The sequence below is a fragment of the Chanos chanos genome, chromosome 13, assembly GCF_902362185.1.
Source record: "Chanos chanos chromosome 13, fChaCha1.1, whole genome shotgun sequence".
Classification (NCBI taxonomy): Eukaryota; Metazoa; Chordata; class Actinopteri; order Gonorynchiformes; family Chanidae; genus Chanos; species Chanos chanos.
In genome coordinates, this window is record NC_044507.1 from 17,370,632 (window position 1) to 17,389,427 (window position 18,796).

Here is an 18,796-nt window from a genome sequence, read left to right on the forward strand (position 1 = left end):
TGTTTTAACAAATTTTCATCCCGCTTGACTGTCACCATCAGTGCTGAGCAAGACTATCGAGTTCTACTACAGCTAAAATTGTTGACATACATGGACCCTGAGTTTTCAATGTTTCAAACACACACACACACACACACACACACAAACAGAGGAAATGTTACCGATTTGTGCACATTATTTCAAAATGTAATGTAGGTCTGCATACACATTCTGTAGCCCCCCCCCCCCAACCTTCATTTATATCCAAAGGGAAGTGCACAAATGTAAGTGTTTTTATGAGCATTTGTATATTCCATAAAAAAATTAATTATGCACTGAGGACGACTCACAGAGAACGTTGATTTTTAGCACATGCTCCTTGGTTCCATGTTTATTTGTGGCATTGATAGTGAAGGAGCCACCGTCTTCTCTGGAGAGATGATTCGGGCGATCGACTCTCTTTCCATCTTTGGACCAGGAGATCTCAGGAGTTGGAGAACCCACTGCTGTGCAAGAAATATTCACCTCCTCCTGCTCCCTCACCTCATATTCTGAAGGGCAGTCAATCTCAGGAGCATCTTTACAATGAAGAAACACATGATTTTCATGAGAATGGGAATTATGCTGATGAGAAATACACAGGGATAGATTCATTACAACACTACACAGCAGAAACATACACTCCACAGTGATGAATGTGTCACATCTCCTTTCACCCAGTTTATTTCTGGCAATTAACTTGTACCATCCAGAGTCATTTTTGTTGAAGGGCACAGATGCTTCAACCTCTTCTCCTCTATGGAACCAGGTAAGGTCTGGATATGGGTTCCCCAAAACATTGATATGCAATTTATCCAAGGTGGAATTCCACATCCGAGAGAAGTTCAAACATGTTTCTATTATCGGCTTGTCTAAAAAGAGACATTGACACCCATATGAAACGTAACAATTAGAACACTGTGAGTTAGAAAGGAAAATATTTGGCACTTCTGGCTGTAGAGACCTTCATTGTTTAATTACATATACCAGCGTAGTGTACTTACAATGCACAGTCATGTTAAGAGTCTCTGACATCTCTACAGGAGGAGGTTGAGGTCCCTCTGCTCCCAGGTCCAGCTCTGCCTCACACCTGTACTGAGCTCCATCATCAGCTCTACTGGGAGTGATCAGGAGTGGAGCAGAAACACTCGCTGGAGTCCTGGAGTCATTAGTAAATGTTTGACTGTCCACTAGAGTCTGTCCTTTGTACCACCTCACAGTGAGATACTGAACAGGAGCGATGTTCTTAATGTCACACTGGAGCTGATACTGTGTCTCCTCCATCACTGGGCCTGTGTGATTCACATAACTGATGGACACACTGTCTGGAGTCTCTGTGTAAATAGAAAGACATGTTCTGAGCATGGATGAGCAAACAAACAATAGCTATAGATATACTTAACATATTCTCAACACGGAAAACAGACTCACTATAGACAATGACGGAAAGAGTTTTGTTGTCCTGTCCATCATCAGTGTTGATGAAGCATATTGGCTCTGTGACCCAGTCAGTCAGCGCTGGAACTGTCCAGGTGATCACATTAACATCATCCCTCATGTCTACAGCTCCCACAGTGGCCTCCCAGCCCATGCCGATATGTTCAATGGAGGTGCTGCAGTTCACTGTCACAGGATCCCCATATCTTACCACAACCTTGGGTGGACTTAGTTCCAGGCAACTACAGAACACTATCAAATCATAATTAAATAGTTAAATGAGAAACATTCAGCTTTGATAAATATAACATTGTTCAGTCAAAACTAGCTTAAACAGGAATTTCTGATGTCCAGGAACCTTTTAAATCTGCGTTAAGTTCAAGGAGGTTATTCACATTTGTACCTACAACAGTATGTCAGAGAAATGTTTCAGTAAATTACAAGGTAACATCTTTTTTCTCTTTTTTTATATTTACTCGTCACCCACAGAACAATACTACTTGCTACTAGTATGGTGTTATGTTAGTGTTAATGTTAAGCATAAGCTAGCTCTGTTTTATAGTCTGCATTCCTCAACAGTCATAAATCTTAGTTTATTCAGACGGCTCTTCCAAATATAATCCGCTGGCATCAACATGAAGTGCTGAATGTAGTGTAACTAGCCTATAAAATGTGGGATGCAACAAGCGGTGGGGTTAGATGCTGGTCTAAAAACAGTGATGATTTGAGGTTTTTGTGATAAATGGATAATAATAAGTCATGCACCTAAACACTGAAAAGGAGAAAATAATAATAAAACTACGTAGCCTACGCCTCCCAGCGTATGCCGTAATGTTCAGTGGACATGCCGCACTTCACTGACACAGGATCCCCAAATCTCACCACAACTTTAAGTGGGTGAGGCTCCAGGGGATGAAGAACTACCACAACAGAAACATCCCACACTTAATTACAGTTTCACTCGCTGTGCATAAAGCATTTCAAGGGCCTAATTCATTATTTCAGAAGTTTCAGAACCTGGTCTGAGCAGCCCTTTAAATTTTCAGAAGGTCTAATAATTAATTAATTAATTAATATCCTCATAATATCTGATTATTATTAGCTGATTGTTATTTGCTTTGCTCATACGTTTCCAGTAGCTATGGTGTTGATGTTGCTTTGTGTTCAACTGGGAGGACTCTGTCCTGTTTTTACCTCTAGTCTTTAGTCATAAACATGTAAACAGTCTTTACTGCCCTTCTTGTAAATTTCATCAAGATGTAATCGCCAAAGTGAGTATGCTAATCTTGAGATTGCGGATGGGTGGAGTATACAGTATCATGCTAAAAGATGCTAAAACAGCAACCAGCTAGTTCACATGTGGCCATCTCGTAATAAACCACACATGCACGACACAGCTTTGTGACATGACTAGGGTGGGTCAAGCCTGAAACTAACATTCACCACACCCTGGCAAACACAATGGTATTTCATGTCATACTGTGGATTTTATCTATGCATGATCACACTTATGTTTATGTTCACAAATTTATGCAAATCTGCTTTATTATTGTGATTTGTATGTTTTTTTCACATATAAAATACACGAGTTAAAAATAAACAGTAATTGTTCCTGGGATAAATGTATTTCTGATCACAGTTCTCACTAGCCAGAAAGAAGGAAGTGTTTTCTAGTTGCATGAGAAATCAGAGAATCGTACGCCTTAAGTGAAGTCAAGCATCAGTGGCTAAAACCTCAATGTGTCGCAGACACCTAACAGCAGAGACAATGAATGCTAGACGGTTTAGCTCGTGGAACCAAATGACGATGGATTACTATACCATGAAAGCCGCTTTGAGGCAGATGTGGGAGAAGCATTCATCACTTAAGGAGGCCTCACTTCACTACTTTGAAAACCTGCATGAAGTCAGTTGCGCCTCTCTCTCTCTCTCTCTCTCTCTCTTTTAATAACAGGAAAGAAGGAAGCATTCTAGCTAAAACATTCAAACCCACAATTTAGGAAACTGAAACCAAAAAAACCCCCCAAAAAAACGAATACCTCACCATGTGAGAGCACCATCAGCAGTACAAGAAGAGGTAACATGGTCCAACCTAAGCAAGAGAAAAATGAAAAAGGTCCCCAAAACTTTAAAAAAACTGTGCTCCTCAGTGTCTGGGTGGCAGCTGGGTGGTCCTGTTCTGTCCGTGCTGATTTCTGGATTCAAAAATACATTCGGGCTGAGGACATGAGACAGCAGTTGCTACTGTTCTGAAGAAAAGATGACACAGGAAGTTTCCTGCCGCAACGTCTTCAGTAAAGAGAACCAATTTACAGGAAGTCAGTGTGTGAGCTAGCATCTTATTATATTGTAACCATACCTCCATCCATCCACCAGATAGGTAGCCTGGCAAACAGACAAGCAGATGTAAGAATGGACAGATAGCTGGATGGACAGAAACAAGGAGAGATGGATGGATGGATGGATGGATGGATTGATAGGTGTGCAGTTTTGAGTTTTGTATAATGGTTTATATGTTGAATTTACCTCAGTGAAGTGTGTCAGTTCAACAATTCGTCTATGACGTATGCAAATAATCCAATGTGTTTAAACAAATCACGTAATGTGTTTAAAACACACACACACACACACACACACACACACACACATATTCATTGTATTTGACTGCTTGAATATTAGAGCATCTGTAAAATATAGTGATGTTAGTGCTAATAATGATGGTATTTCACAATCTTTATTTATAGTCTACCATAGGCTTATTATCAGTAGCCTTTTTTTTTTTTTCAAAATAAGTAAATCAGTACAAAAGGACCCAGCACCTCCTAAAGTGTGTACTCTGCCTCTCAGAACCAGAAAATCATAATTAAAATGTCTCAGAAAGCATTATATATACATGAAATTCTCATTTAGCCTGTGAATTTTCAGATACTAATCTTACTAACTGTAGCAACCAATGGCTTTTCAGCAGAAAGCAGAAACCAGGGAGGTGGAGCTATCAAACGTGCTTATGAATTAAGCATCATCGTTGAATGTACATGTTCATTGTCCAAATGCATGTGCAGTCCATGAGGAAATACAATGGCCTTGTAACATGTAAATAGTCTGTTTGCACTGACAGGTAGCAGTTTTACCCATATCAGCCTAAATGGGTTTGATCATCATTGTAACTTTCTTCAGGGAGTAGGAACCTCCATGAAACTCAGCCCAGTAGACTCCGTCTTGGTAGCGGCTACGGTAGTGTCCCCCTCTGTACCACACACCGTTCAGGTTAGAGTGGGCACACATATGGTACCACCAGCCGCCTTTCTGGTAGTGTGCACAGTTACCTGAGCACAGGAAAAGGAAACAGTTCTGTGTCATCATTCAGAATATACACAGTGTGGAGAGAGACAGAGAGAGAGAGAAATAATACAGACAGACATAGAGAGAGAGAGAGAGAGAGAGAGAGAGAGAGGGAGAGAGAAAGATACCTGAATAAGCATCCTTGTCACGGTCTAGAGTAGTAAAAGCTTTATTGTTGTGCCAGGAAAGAGAGTCTCCAGCGTTACCGTGGTAATTACCCAACCGCAAACGGTACCAGTCGCTTTCGGGCTCCAGGTGAAAGCTGTCGTACTCAGCAAACACCTGCCGTCCTTGCCAGTCCTCCATGGACACTCTCAGCTTGTACTGGGCCTGTGCAGTGAGCCAGTAAAGATGCTCCAAACCCAGCCAGTACTCACCATCCAGGTTCCCAAAGCCTTGCTATGAACAGGCCACACAGATGCTCTTTCAGAATGGCTTTTGCATCACAAACAAAACTCAACACGCACTTATTTTTTTACATCATAGAGTAAAGAGAGAGGAGAAGAAATCTATCAACTTGTTTTGACAACTGCAGCTAACAAGATAAGTTAACAAGATAAAATGACTTCCCCTCTACATGACACAATGCTGTGATGTACCAATGAAACATTTCACTGAACAAAGCATTTGTTGACACATACACACTCAGTGCAGGCCCCAGTGAAGCAGACAGATTGTATCAGATTTTTTGACACAAGTCAGATTGCCACAGATTAATGAAGTTATATTCTTTACTTCTGGACTGTGTAAGATTATTTTATTCAAAAAGCATGTGTAAGGATATTAGCTTTAACCACTCTGTTTTTAAACTGAGCTCAAAAGGTGGAATGGAGATGACCTTGTACTGATCCCAGGTTCTGAAGAAGTTGACAGAACCGTCCTGTCTTCTCTGAATGACGGTCCAACCGCCCTGTGCCTGGCTCTGTTCACACCAGGCCTGGAGCAAGCGGTTGGCATTCTGCGGGCGCAGCAGATAGATGCCACTAGTGCTCTCGCCAGAATCTAGTACGTGCTGGCAGTCCCTCCACGGTCCTGTAGGGGGAGACATTTCACCAGATTTTCCATGACCTTCAGTTTTATGCGACCTTCAGTGCGATGCGGAATGCTGGTCTTTTTATGCCTCTATATTGAGATAAGATCAGTCCCCTGAGTAAGATGTTGTTGACTGATTAGAACCGGCTGAGTGTGTATATGGTTTAGGTGATAAAACTGTGGTTTAAGGCATTGCTCCCCAGTGCTCCATCTCACTGGGCTGAACAGCAACCGTCTGAGAGCAGGGTTACATTCTCACTCCTCATACTGGTTCACCAGAGCTCCATAATGAGTAGATGGAGGAGGAGGAGGAGAGGGAGGAGTATGGGGAGGCAGAGAGGAGGAGAAGGTCACACAGTCAGAAAGGAGCTGGAATGTCTGAGATCCAGCAAGGTCAAATCCTCCAAACACACAATCTGTTTTTCAGCTTCTGCTTATCTGTTTACTCCAGAGGAATTCACACAGGCATTCTCCCACAAGGCTTTAACGAAACATGCTGAGTGTCACATCACATCTCTCTCTCGCTCTCTCTCTCTCTCACACACACACACACACACACACAGACACACACAGACACACACACACATACACACAATCATCAGAAATCAGAATAAATGGTAACAACTCACATGGGTTAGTCCAGAACATGATTTGAGGACTTTGATGGGACACACCTGTATCATGGCTATAAGTTCTCTGCTCTCACTGACTGCTCACTCCTTCTGATTCCTGTCTCCTCTCTTGTCTCCACAGCGGTGAAAAACACTGTACTGTTTGTTTGTTGTTTTTAATGTGCTGTTCTAATTTGTGATTAGATTACTTTATTCTTAGTGTTCCTGTGTTAGGCCTGTCATGACCTGATATTTTTGTGTTTGGAAAACTTTGATTGATAGAGCAGAAAGGTTAGTATGGAGCAGACTTCATTTTATGGTTATCACTTCTTCTTTGGCAAACGGGTTTAGGTAGAACAGCAATCAAGACAATACAGAATTAAAAAGAATCCCTTATTTTTCATTCCACAAGGTAAGCTTCTTTTCTGTCTTGCTTTTTTTAAAAAAAAAAAAAAATTTCTTTTAATTCTTAATTTTTCACTTCATATTCTTTCCTGATTTGCACAGTAAATATTTTTGTGCAGCTCTCCTTTGGTTTAGCTGTTATTGTTTTTGTTGTTTTTTTTTTTGGTTTCCTGTGTTGTTTCCTCGGTGGTTCACCAAGTTTTTATCAAAATTTAATGCAAACAAATGTGATAACTCACTAAAGGGTGAGTAAGTGTGTTTGGACACTTGAATGAGATGTCGTTCGTCACCAACTCCTTCTCAGTCGTCTGTTTATTTGTTTGTATGTGTGTGTGTGTGTGTGTGTGTGTGTGTGTGTGTGTTGTGGGCATTTTAAAGCTGATGGGAGGACGAGGCAATGATTAGACGCTGTCTAGGCATTATCAAGGACAGAAAGAGCCTCTCCGCTGCACATCACTGACTCTCTTAGCTTTTGCTGCTTATCTGAAAGTCTAAATAACACGCTGAAATTGGAGAGAGAGTTTCACTTCCCTTAAATGTGAGGTCTTGTAACACTGACTCATGCATACTCCACTATAATAATACTTTTCATTCACACTTTTTCACGCTGCACTTTCCGGTCGCTGTCGTAAAGCACGGAGAAGCTAAATGTACCTGGGGTCTTTGTGACAGGATAGCTGATGAATGGTGTGTCTGTAGCGGAGTTGTGGGAGGCTGTGAAGGGCTCCGGGATCTCCTCTGTGGCTTTCTCCTGAGGCAGAGGAGCACTCTGGTCCCTTTGCACATCATTGACCACGCTCTTCGGTTCTGCGCTCTCGTTATGGGATCCATTAGCCTGGAAAGAGGACAGCAGCATGGTCTCCAGTCAGGTCATTAGAGGCACTGCATTGTAAAAGTAAGAAATCCCATTTGGAAGCATTAAAATGTCCTGTACCCTAGCAGTAACCAAGCCAGTGAGCTGACACTGTTTCTCCAGCTGGGTAATTAGCTGACTTTGGTTATTCATCAGAGATGTAAGCACCTCATACTTCTTCTCTAGCTCCCTGTAACTGCTTGACACCTGCAACACCTGGAGGCAAAGCAGAGGGACTGATTAATGTGTGGTCAAGTGATAGCTCTGATGAAGACAATCATTAATCTTCATACGACAGAATACCATCGATTTGTTCTGTTTTCTCATACACTGTAAACGTTGCCTATACTTTTCAGTTTTGGTTACTCTATGAAACTTAAACTGACATACACTGTGTGTGGCAGATTCATCACCTGTTGGGTTGCGTTTAGTAGGAGACCATCAAGTCTCCGTTGTTCCAGTGCCTGATCTTTCTTCTGAATGATTTCGTTTAGTAGCTGAGCGTAGAGCTGAGTGATACGTGCGTTCATACTGCTACTTTCCCGTCGCAGCACGCGCACCTCACTAACCAGCGACCCCTCATGCTCCAGTTTTCCCCGCAGCCTCTCCAATAGCTCCTGCTGACGGCTCAACTCTGCCCGCAACCCTGCTATCTCTGAGTGATTGGCACGTGCCGTCTCAGTGCTCACACACAGCGCGCCCTTCAGCTTCTGCTGTGGCACAATGAACGTGTACGAGCAACGACCGCTCTTTGGTTCTGACGAGCGAGACGCGCGTTTCTGAGCGGCGTCGCTCTGAGAGCCTTCTGCGCGATACCCTTCTCGGCGGCCTTTGACACCCGTCATGAGCAAAGCGAGGATCATCAACAGTGCAAAGACCTTAGTCTTTTGGGTTATCATCGCGGATGACAAACGAGCCACTGTGGAAAGAATGTTTTCAAAATTACATGAATGCAAAATATGAACTGTCAAGTAAATTTTCTTTCCTAGCAAACAAAGCAAACCATTCACAGTTTAGAAAAGAATGAGCTAAAACACAACCGATTTTGTAAAATACAGTGCAATAGAATAAAATAAAATAATATAGGCCTAAAATAAAAATAATGATAAATCAGAAGAGGTGGCTTTACAGCTCGTGAGACTTGCCAGATGTTCCAACTTGAGGTTAAACTAGTCGGGTTTTCTTGATTTTTACTGAGGTTAATTAGCAGGTCAACATAAGCAAAACCATGGTCAACAAACGACAGGCAAAGTCAACGCACTCCCTACTCGACAGTAAACAGAAACAGTCAGAGTCAACATACACTTAAAATAAATGACGGGCATGGACCTCGTCCTAAACTTAACTGAAAAATAAAGCGGTAACGGCTACTTCATTCGATACCGAATCCAGCATTTAACCATCCAAATTAACTTTAATGACTATTTCCGCACGGAATCAAGCACTTAACCAACCAAATTAACTAACGGCTATTCAACACCAAATCCAACACTTTAACAAATAACCTGATGTTCTAAGGTTCCAGTATTCACGGATAACTACGGATAACTATCATCTGTTTTCAAGGCTCACTGTACTCTTACCACAAGACTTTTCTTGGTCCCAATGGCACGGTTCTCTTTAATAATGTAAAGCATCCGTAAAAATGACTATATAGGAGCAAAAATCATCAAATATAGCAGCAAAGAAAAAAAATCCAGAGAAATATTGCATAGATTTGCAAACATTTCAGCTTTAAAGCGTTTTTTAGTAAAATCAATATAAAGTCAAGAAATATTTTACCTTTGAAATCAGAGATGAATGAGCCGTATGACTGAATCTCCAGGTTCCTCTTTCACGCCTGTCTGCGCAGCACAACTTCGAACACCACCAAAGCTCTGGTTCTCTCTCGCCAGGTCTTGGGCCCTTTCTGTTCCAATCAGATGCCAGTAAACACTGTTTTCCAAATAAGAATAGATAAATAGTCTGCTAACTTTAAACATCCAAGTTCAGTGAAGAGGGTAGAATTCATCAGAAGAACAAAGAATCTGACACAGCATTCAGCCAAAACTCTAAAAACACTTGAACATCTGAAAACATGGAGCACTAGATGGTTAAAGACCCATACACAAACATCCAGCTTTCCAAAATCAGCCCCTGTCATTGCATCTCTAAACAAAGAGTCTAGTAATTACAAACCATTTTAATGACACCACCTCCCTCTCAAACCGGCCTCCAAACTGGGTGTCCCCCACTCATCAGCACACTCTTTCTCCACCCTCAGTCTCAGTCTTGTCATTCTACTGCAAGCCTGAACATCCCCACCCCACCACCACTCCGACCCCCACTACAGACACAGACGGACAGACAGACAGACAGACACACACACACACACACACACACACACACACATTATGGTCCATAGTGGGACATTTGACAAACAGTTTTTGTGCAAGGAATTTTTTTTTTCTATGTATAGAAAAAAAAGCATTTCTGGGCTTAACGGAAAGTTTCAGAAGTAAATATTTACTTTCCTAGAGAGGGATGTTCATGGGCTAAGAAAGATGCAACTAATAAAACCAAGGCAAAATTGAGAAAATATAAAACCCTCTACAACAGCTGAGTGACATGAACCAGTAATATACGTAAAACAAAAGTGTGTGTGTGTGTGTGTGTGTGTGTGTGTGTGAGCGCAGTAGGGGGCGTTAGTGTAGTAGTTCTCAGAGAGGAACTTTGTCTTACTGCCCAGGTTTACACGGACGTTTTTTAATGTAACCAAACCAATCCACGTGCTCTATAAAGAGAAGGCGCTTGTAACTCCCTTGTAGAACCATGAGGGTTGAGGCACATGGTTCCACTGCGGGGTCTTTTTTTCTTTCTACCCTTATACTGCAGCAAAAATCGTTAATAACCGCTGACATTCATATTTCCGAGCTGAGGTGAATTTCTGTGTCAGAAACATGGGGAAAGAAAAGGTAAAGATGTGGATTTCCTTTATGGAGTTATGTAACATTTCTGCTCCTAAGCGCTCATGTGAATAGTTCAATCCAGCTAAGAATCGTAAACTCTTTATCTTAAAGTTAGTTACACAAATGCGTTCCACAGTTAACTGAGTGACCCTACAGGTAATTTATTTATACTGACGAGTCCTCCAGTGAAGGTGAAGTGCCGGATAACAGATTTTGGTGTAAAATGTATACTAACGATCAGCTAACAAAGTCCGATAGCTAACGATTAGCTAACAAATATGCTAGTCGGTTTGACACCGGTCTCAGTAACTTTGATTAAAATGTATTAATTGTAGAAATATTGAGTGCTTGCCAACAAGAATGCAAATGATGATTTTATGAGAATATCTGATTTCTGATTTAACATGCAGTCCGATGTGTTCTTGTGAGCAATAGGTTATACTCTTAAGTGCTGAAGCTTTGTTGTTACCATATTTACAGTTAAAGATATGTAGATTTACTGTGTAAGGAAGAACTGTTTCCTTAACTTTATACAACTTCGTTTACAAATACCTGACTAGTTATGTTCTGTGACTGAACCTAAGGGTTTGTACAATTCCTGTACCCTCAGACGAAAAACCAAAAGAAGGCCCGTCAAAATGCCATTCATTTGGCACAAGAGACATACACGACAGTACCACACACATTCGTGTTTCAACGTGGTCAAGTCGGAAAGAACGTCGGTCAGCTTCTACTGGATATGCGTCGTGTTATGGAGCCCTATACAGCTGAGTCCTTAAAAGTAAGTCTCGCATTATTTGTATCTTCAGCCCTTATTACTGTTGACTTAGGATTTTTATGAGACTTTAATTGTCCGGGTTTTCGCAGGTACGGAAGAAAAACGTTTTAAAGGACTTTGTGACGGTTGCCGGGCCACTGGGAGTCACGCACTTTCTCATATTTACCAAAACAACCAACAGTATAAATTTGGTAGGTTCAGAAAACGTAATATTTTCGGAGTGTTTCTGACCTTGTCATAAATTCAGATTTAAGCAAATGATGATTCTTGAGAATATCTGAATGTTTCAAGATTACAAAATCCAATTACTGATGCATCAGATTCAGATGTCAGGACTTAGTTGCAAAATCATCTGTGCATTTGACCTGAAATTAGTCTTCTCCTCCCAGAGGCTAGCCCGATTGCCCAGGGGGCCAACGCTCCACTTCAACGTGACAAAAGTAAGTCTTGTTTAAGTACTTTTTCATTGGTTAGTTTTACCCAATGGGAAGACTTCCAGATTTAGATACAGATGAAGACATTTTAGTATTTTGATGTCACAGTGATGTAATCAAAGTAAACGCACTGATGTATCTACTGGTTTAGTTGAATTTCCCCCTCAATTAACTGTCTCTAATCAGATGTCTCTTTTTTTTCAGTACTCACTCATCAAAGATGTTGTTTCATCTTTGAAAAGACACAGAATGCACTCGCAGCAGTTCACACACCACCCTCTCCTCGTGCTGAATAATTTCGGCATGGAAGGCATGCAGATCAAACTCATGGCCACCATGTTCCAGAACATGTTTCCCTCCATCAACGTACACAAGGTAAACAGCCAGAACCAGTCCGGAATTGCCCGTATTTTCCTAACGTGTGTGTGAAGTGGATGGTTTGAGACACTTGTGTAATGATGAGAGTATAGTCTGCTGAGATTCATCTGTGATCTAAAAAAAAAAAAGTACTGGACACTGATCTCTCGACCCTCAAACGGCCACATGACCAGAGTTTCATTAACATTGGTCTTTGCAAAAGTTTGCTTGGTCTCCAGGGATTTTTCTTCTTTCAGGTAAACCTCAATGCCATAAAAAGATGCGTGCTTTTCAACTACGATCCAGTGTCACAAGAAGTGGAGTTCCGTCATTAGTAAGTACCACTTTCCGTTACAGAGCATTATTGCAGAAATACGACACATACATGACTAGCAGAACACAGGATGCACGTGAGGATAGTTTGGAACATGACTGTTCAGTGATTGGTTCAAAGTAAACGCACTGATGCATCCTCATCTTGGAGCTGGAAAGGTCTAGTTTTCCGCGTTCCCTTTCTCACGCGTGCCCGTTCGCTCTGCAGTAGTCTGAAGGTAGTGCCGGTCGGGATGAGTCGGGGGGTGAAGAAGCTCATGCAGGAAAAGTTCCCCAACATGAGCAGACTGGAAGACATCAGCGAGCTTCTCATGAAGTGAGTCAGGCACTTGCTTTTTGTTGTTTCTTGTTGTTTACATTTGTTGTAAACAGGTTGATGGTTTTTGGAATTGATGCAGATGATGAAAGCTAATATCTCTTTTGATTTAACTCATGATTTTTCAAAGTAAACGCACTGATGCCTCCTGAGTCAAGCCAGGGAATGCAACAAGCTTTCCAGCCAATTAATCTCACTGTCTGTCTCTCTCTCTCTCTCTCTCTCTCTCTCTCTCTCTCTCTCTCTCTCTCTCTCTCTCTCTCTCTCTCCCTCTCTCTCTCTCTCTCTCTCTCTCTCCCTCTCTCTCTCTCTCTCTCTCTCTCTCTCTCTCTCTCTCTCTCTCTCTCTCTCTCTCTCTCTCTCTCTCTCTCTCTCTCTCACAGGGGCGGTAACCTGTCAGAGAGTGAGGCAGACCTGGATGGAGAACACAACATCACCGAACTGCCTCAGGTGTACTCGGGGCGTGGCAACATGACATCACAGCAGAGTGCTGTCCGTCTCACTGAGGTAAGCCACGAAGGCCCCCGATAGCTTCTATTCTCTTATATTGTCAACATGGAATTTTCCACTTCTCTCAGTATGGCAAAACAAAAAAGCCCAAGACATTCTGTATTTTCACTCTCATCTTAGATTGGCCCCAGGATGACTCTGCAGCTGGTTAAGATTGTGGAGGGGATGGGAGAAGGAAATGTGCTATATCATTCTCTCAGTAAGTAGGCCATGCCCCGTCGTGGGAGGAAAACGTGCTGCTACTTGAACGGAGAAAGATCATAATTTATGTGAATAAAAGGCATTCAGTATATCCAGAACAGTTCTCATAATTGATCTTCCTCTACAGCAGGCATGGGTTGCAACATAAGATATGATGCAGCCTGTAGACTTTCTGGACAGGTTGTTCAATGGACGATTGCTGATTGTGTTAACCACTTCTGTCTCACAGTCTCAAAGACGGAGGAGGAACTACAGGAGATCCTTAAAAGGAAGGAGGCGAGGTTAAAGGAGAAAGAGGAGAGGAGGAAGAAGCAGGAACAAAACATTGCCCTAAAGAAGGAAAAGCGGGAAGAAAACAAGTGAGCCCTCTTAAAAAAACAACAACAAAAACAAAACACATGCTATATTCCATGATAGTTTATCCTTTGAGGGCTGTGGTAAACTCAAATGGGAGTTATAGATCCCTCTTGTAAATTCCATTTTGAGAACACATTAAGTCAACCTGTAAGCATGCATAGGCCCTTCTAGAAAGGTCCAGATGTTGCTTTTGGATGAAATTTGTCTGAAACGCTTTTTATTGTCGCAGGAAAAAGAGTCTGGAGGGCATCAAAAAGAAACGGCAGCAGGAAGGTGCCGGAAGCGACGACAGCGAAGTGGAGGATCCTGGGATGCAGGAGGACCAGGCCGCGGCCGAGGAATCTGAAGATGAGGCAGAATACTACAGACAGGCTGTCGGGGAAGAGCCAGATGAAGGTATTGTGTAACGGTTTCATGACAAAATGGATGATGTGTCGGTAATACATCACAGTAGGATGTGCTCATCTTTTAGTTTTTTTCTTTTTTTTTTTTTTTTCCCCCTCTCCATCAGATATGTTCCCCACAGCAAAGAGGAAGCGCGGTCCAACCAAATCTCCCACACCTTTTAAGAAGAGAAAGATGTCTGGGGGAAAAGAGCCTGATAAGAACAGTGGCTTTAAAGAAAGAATAAAAAATCAGGGTTCAAAATCACCAGGTAAAAAAGGATCAGTAGCGAGAAGCGTTGGTGGTAAGAAGTTTGGAGGGAGGAAAACGGGAGGCGGAAGGTTTGGGGAGGAGAAGATCGGAGATGGGAGGAAGAGGTTCGGGAAAGGCGACGGCGGAAAGAAGTTTGGAGGGAGGAAAAGCAACGATGGCAAAAAATTTGGAAATAAAATGGGACATGGCTCCAAATTTAGACAGGGAGCGAAACCTCACTCAACGTCTAAGAAAGGACAGAAAGGGGGAGGGAACAAAAACTTCAGACAGAAGAAGGGGCGGAGCTGATGCTTGGTTGACGGCGACAATCAGGATCTTTAGAGAATGATGGTGGCGGTGGCAGTGTGCTGTTGGTGGCACTGTTGCTTTATAAGTTTATTAAATGAAGACCATGGACTTCTCTACAGGGAGCAGGGGGACTTGATGGAATCTCATTGTTTTCATGTGCTTTGTAAAAAAAAGAAATTCATAGTGTTTATAACACACTTTTTTTTTTTTCACCAATAAAAAAACTGATTTCAAATGAGAGCTGTTGGATTTTTGAATTGTATTTAAATTCAGTTTCGTACTCATTAACCACAGTGGTAAATTGCAGAAATGTGTTGTGAGGCGAGTGCAAATTCGAGGTTTGTTCTAATGTTTGTTCTAAGTGTGAACACGCATCGGTTCTCAAACAGTTTGCCGACTGATGGCGTGAGCAAGTAGACTATCTGGCCCGCTGAAGCTCAGTTCAGATTTTGCGACCTACTTCCGAAATTTCATTAAATTACTTGATGTGCGTTTTAGTAGCTTAGGGGTTCTGTTACAAATATTGTGAAAGCAACATTAAACACGGGTGTCTGGTTTTACCACTGCTATTTCTCTTTGGTTTTGTAGTAGCTGTGAAACTTACGGAGTCCCGAAAGGTGTTATATTTTTTTTTATCTTGTGCGCACAAGTTAATTGTCTTGCGTGAACAATTTTGTGCGCACAAGATAATTACATTGTGGGAACAAGTTAATATCTGCATAGTAAAGACAATGAGAGGCCTATGCTTTGAAGACCACGGGGTAAGTTGCGTTATAGCCTTTAAGAGTTATCTCTTAAATTTCTTGTCTCTTTCTCAAGTTTGTCTGAAATATGGCGGCGTTCATTGCTTTATTTCAACAGTCAATTTGCTATGTTTTTGATTGGTGAGCTGGTTGAAGACCCATATCTTGTGCTCACAAAAAATATCAACCTTAGGTAGGAAAGTGATGTTGGAGCAGAGTTTTTTTTTGTTGTTATTATTACCAGCAGCACCCTCTACAAATTTAGTGAGCTGTAAACGTCGATACCCAAGAGCCGAGGTTTGCTCAGTTCGATTTGCCACACATTCGATAACGTTCTTTGGCAAGACTCGACTACACTTGTGCCCACATATTAAGGGAACGCGGCTGATATGTCTATACTCACAGGAGCAGATGTATTTTCTTAAATGAAGAAGGACAGCGACCTTTCTGTATCGAACAGCGTTTCGTGGGTATGAGGCGTTGGTGTGGTTAATCGATAACAGCCTTAGCCTTAATTTATATTATTTTATAATATGTTAGTTCTTTTGTTTTTCCGTCAGTAATGCCGCTTAACAAAAATTGCTCTTATACTGAAGCTTAATTTTTCCTTAATTTTTAATTTTAAGTTAAACTAAATTTAAGTTTAATTTTTGCTAAGATTACGTGGTTTCTCCCAAAGACCCACCAACTCCTCTCACTGCAATTAGACATTTAAGGCGTTTGAGAGTTTCCTGACCTTAAATGCGGAAATGAAACGAGAGCATTTTGTGTCATTACACAGTATAACAGGGAGTACTGACGGAATGTCGCAGTCGGTCTATGATAGCTCCAACCACAACAGTTTCCCCCCTCTTTTTATTTTAATTGCAGCTGAGTAGACTAGACGAACTTTAAACAACGCTAAAAAGTGCATGGTTGGGGTAAGTGTACCTATTAGTCCAACATTCCTGTGAACACTGTCAATCCTAGGACTAATATTTGGCTTGGTTGAAAAGTACAAAGCAATGGTCAGCTTTCTATTCTTGATAATGAATGTAATTGTATGTGTATGTGCTTATTCAAATCAGTATAGCATGAATGGCAGGTGAGCTCAAGTTAGTCGTCTTCTTAAAGTATATATGTGTTTATTTCTATTCATTTATTTTGTGCGGCATTGTTTGTTCAAATCAATATGTCTTACTTATTCTATGACTTGTGCTTTATTATCATCTTTAGTGAGTGTGAACAAAATATTTAACAACCAAAGCAGGCAAACTTGTAATCTTAACATCCAACAGATAATCAGATTGTTTGGGTAAAGATTGTTTATTTAAAGAGGAATGTGGCTTAGAAATTACATTACATTTGTGACTAAATTGTGAATGCTGTGGACACAGGTGCATCTGTGACTCAAATGTTGTTGGGGAGAGAAAAATGGACCTCTTATACCTACACTTCTTTTAAATACCTGTGAACTATAGCTAACATAGTCCTAAAATCATGATAAACTTCCAGAATGTAGAATGGTGGTGTGAATGAAATAATGCTGGATTTTAACGATGCATAGAGATGTAGACAGACATGAATCTACAAACTGTGCATATTTTGATGATTTTTGCTTCATCACAATACTATAATATAAAATAACATTCTCTGCTGCTTTCAAAGCAGTAAATGTTTCATGTAAATGACTGCATGCACATTTATTAGACCTGTGAATAAAATAAAGAGGAGCTATATTAGCATTCAGTAAAGATTTTTTTACTTATAAATATTAAAAAGGTAAATAAGATATCTTAAGCTTTCTTAAATCTCTCTCTCTCTCTCACAATTTTTTTCTTCAGAGAGACAGAGACATATACAAATTTAAAAACTTGTTGCTATCTTGTTCTCTCTCTCTCTCTCCCATCTCTCACTATTTGTTTCTTTAGAGAGACAGAGACACATGCATATACAAATTTAAAAACTCGTCATCTTCTTCTTTTCCTCACTTGCTTGATCACTTCTCTGGCTTGCTCTTCACCAGCTTATTCCTTCCCCTTTGCACTAGGTGTCACTTGCAGAAGAGAAGAGAAATGTTTAACACATCAAAGCAGTGTGATTTCCACTTTCAAAAGCAGCTGCTGCCTCCTTTATATGGTGTTGAATTCTGCGTGGCATTTGTCGGCAATGCCTTCGCTCTAGTGCTGCTACTGACAAAAGAACGGCAGAACTGGCACACCGGAGTGGTTTTCTCCTGTAACCTGGTCATCAGCGATCTCCTCTATGTTCTAACGTTGCCTCTCCTCATCATTTACTATTCAAAGGACAAAAACTGGACCTTTGGCGTTGCTGCGTGCAAAATCGAACGTTTCCTTTTCACCTGTAACCTCTACGTGAGCATTTTCTTCATCATGTGCATCAGCGTAAACAGATACGTGGCTATCGTTCATCCTTTTTTCGCGCGGAGCCACGTGTGCCCTAAACACGCCAAGATTACCAGTCTGATCATCTGGATCATAGTGGCAATCATCTCTATGCCGGTCTTCAAATACGCCAGCACGCAACGAGCAGACAGCAAGAACGTCACCCTCTGCGTCTCCTCCAGCCACGGAACGGAGATTGGGTTCTCCCACTTTAGTTACAGACTTTCTCTGGCTGTGATTGGGTTTTTGATACCGTTGGTGGTGACTTTTGCATCATATTTAGGTGTGATAAGGGTTGTTTTCAGAAATGCCAACATCTCATCACAGGAGAAGAGAAAAGTGGCTTTGTTGGTAGGCTCAGTGTGCACTCTCTATGCCCTGTCCTTTGTGCCCTTCCACATTTTGCAGATTTATCACTATTATCCAAGGAATAAAAGCTGTTTGAAGTACAATGCATATCAAATATCGAAGGGGCTTGCCACACTGAATATGTGCATCCACCCCCTACTCTACATGGCTGTCTTTGACAGTATCAGAATGGTTTGTTGTGGTAAGAGCTCAGAGAGATGAGACTTTAATGGGGGGGGGGGGGGGGGGGGGGGTTCTTTTTTTTTTTTCTATCACTTGGTTTTGATTACTTTCATTGCAATTCTTTTTCATTTCAGAAACATCAAACAAACAAATGAACAAACAAGTGCCTGTAAATAAAGAGCTGCTTACACCTGACACAGAAAAGAAGGTTGAACAAGATAATAATATGTGTGCATATATCCCTGTATGTTAGCTCTTCTA

At 41.3% G+C, this 18,796-nt stretch overlaps 4 protein-coding genes across 5 annotated transcripts; 2 read left to right on the forward strand and 2 right to left on the reverse strand.

Moving 5' to 3' along the window:
• Nucleotides 1–303: 303 nt before the first annotated feature.
• Nucleotides 304–2,822, reverse strand: LOC115826051 (vascular cell adhesion protein 1-like). The gene is made up of 5 exons (XM_030789731.1): nt 2,813–2,822; nt 2,267–2,375; nt 1,450–1,697; nt 1,023–1,352; nt 304–557 (listed from the first exon to the last, which is right to left on the reverse strand). Exons 1-5 carry the CDS (start codon nt 2,820–2,822, stop codon nt 304–306), a joined length of 951 nt encoding a protein of 316 aa, XP_030645591.1.
• A 1,348-nt stretch (nt 2,823–4,170) lies between these two features.
• On the reverse strand, nt 4,171–9,810 carry angptl6 (angiopoietin-like 6). Of its 2 annotated transcripts, none has more exons than XM_030790020.1 (7): nt 9,481–9,810; nt 8,112–8,617; nt 7,867–7,914; nt 7,500–7,680; nt 5,636–5,829; nt 4,926–5,196; nt 4,171–4,781 (listed from the first exon to the last, which is right to left on the reverse strand). In XM_030790020.1, the coding sequence occupies exons 2-7, from the start codon at nt 8,595–8,597 to the stop codon at nt 4,597–4,599; spliced, it is 1,365 nt and encodes a 454-aa protein (XP_030645880.1). In that variant the 5' UTR covers nt 8,598–8,617; nt 9,481–9,810; the 3' UTR covers nt 4,171–4,596. The 2 variants fall into 2 exon arrangements, with proteins under 2 accessions (XP_030645880.1, XP_030645879.1); XM_030790019.1 differs by having other exon boundaries at nt 7,780–7,914.
• Nucleotides 9,811–10,515: 705 nt separating this feature from the next.
• Nucleotides 10,516–15,056, forward strand: ppan (peter pan homolog). The gene is made up of 12 exons (XM_030790344.1): nt 10,516–10,652; nt 11,257–11,427; nt 11,514–11,615; nt 11,814–11,864; nt 12,063–12,233; nt 12,473–12,549; nt 12,757–12,864; nt 13,248–13,371; nt 13,495–13,573; nt 13,805–13,934; nt 14,162–14,328; nt 14,444–15,056. Exons 1-12 carry the CDS (start codon nt 10,638–10,640, stop codon nt 14,875–14,877), a joined length of 1,629 nt encoding a protein of 542 aa, XP_030646204.1. The 5' UTR covers nt 10,516–10,637; the 3' UTR covers nt 14,878–15,056.
• Nucleotides 15,057–17,674: 2,618 nt separating this feature from the next.
• p2ry11 (purinergic receptor P2Y11) lies at nt 17,675–18,574 on the forward strand. The gene has a single exon (XM_030789732.1). It carries the CDS (start codon nt 17,675–17,677, stop codon nt 18,572–18,574), a length of 900 nt encoding a protein of 299 aa, XP_030645592.1.
• Nucleotides 18,575–18,796: the final 222 nt, after the last annotated feature.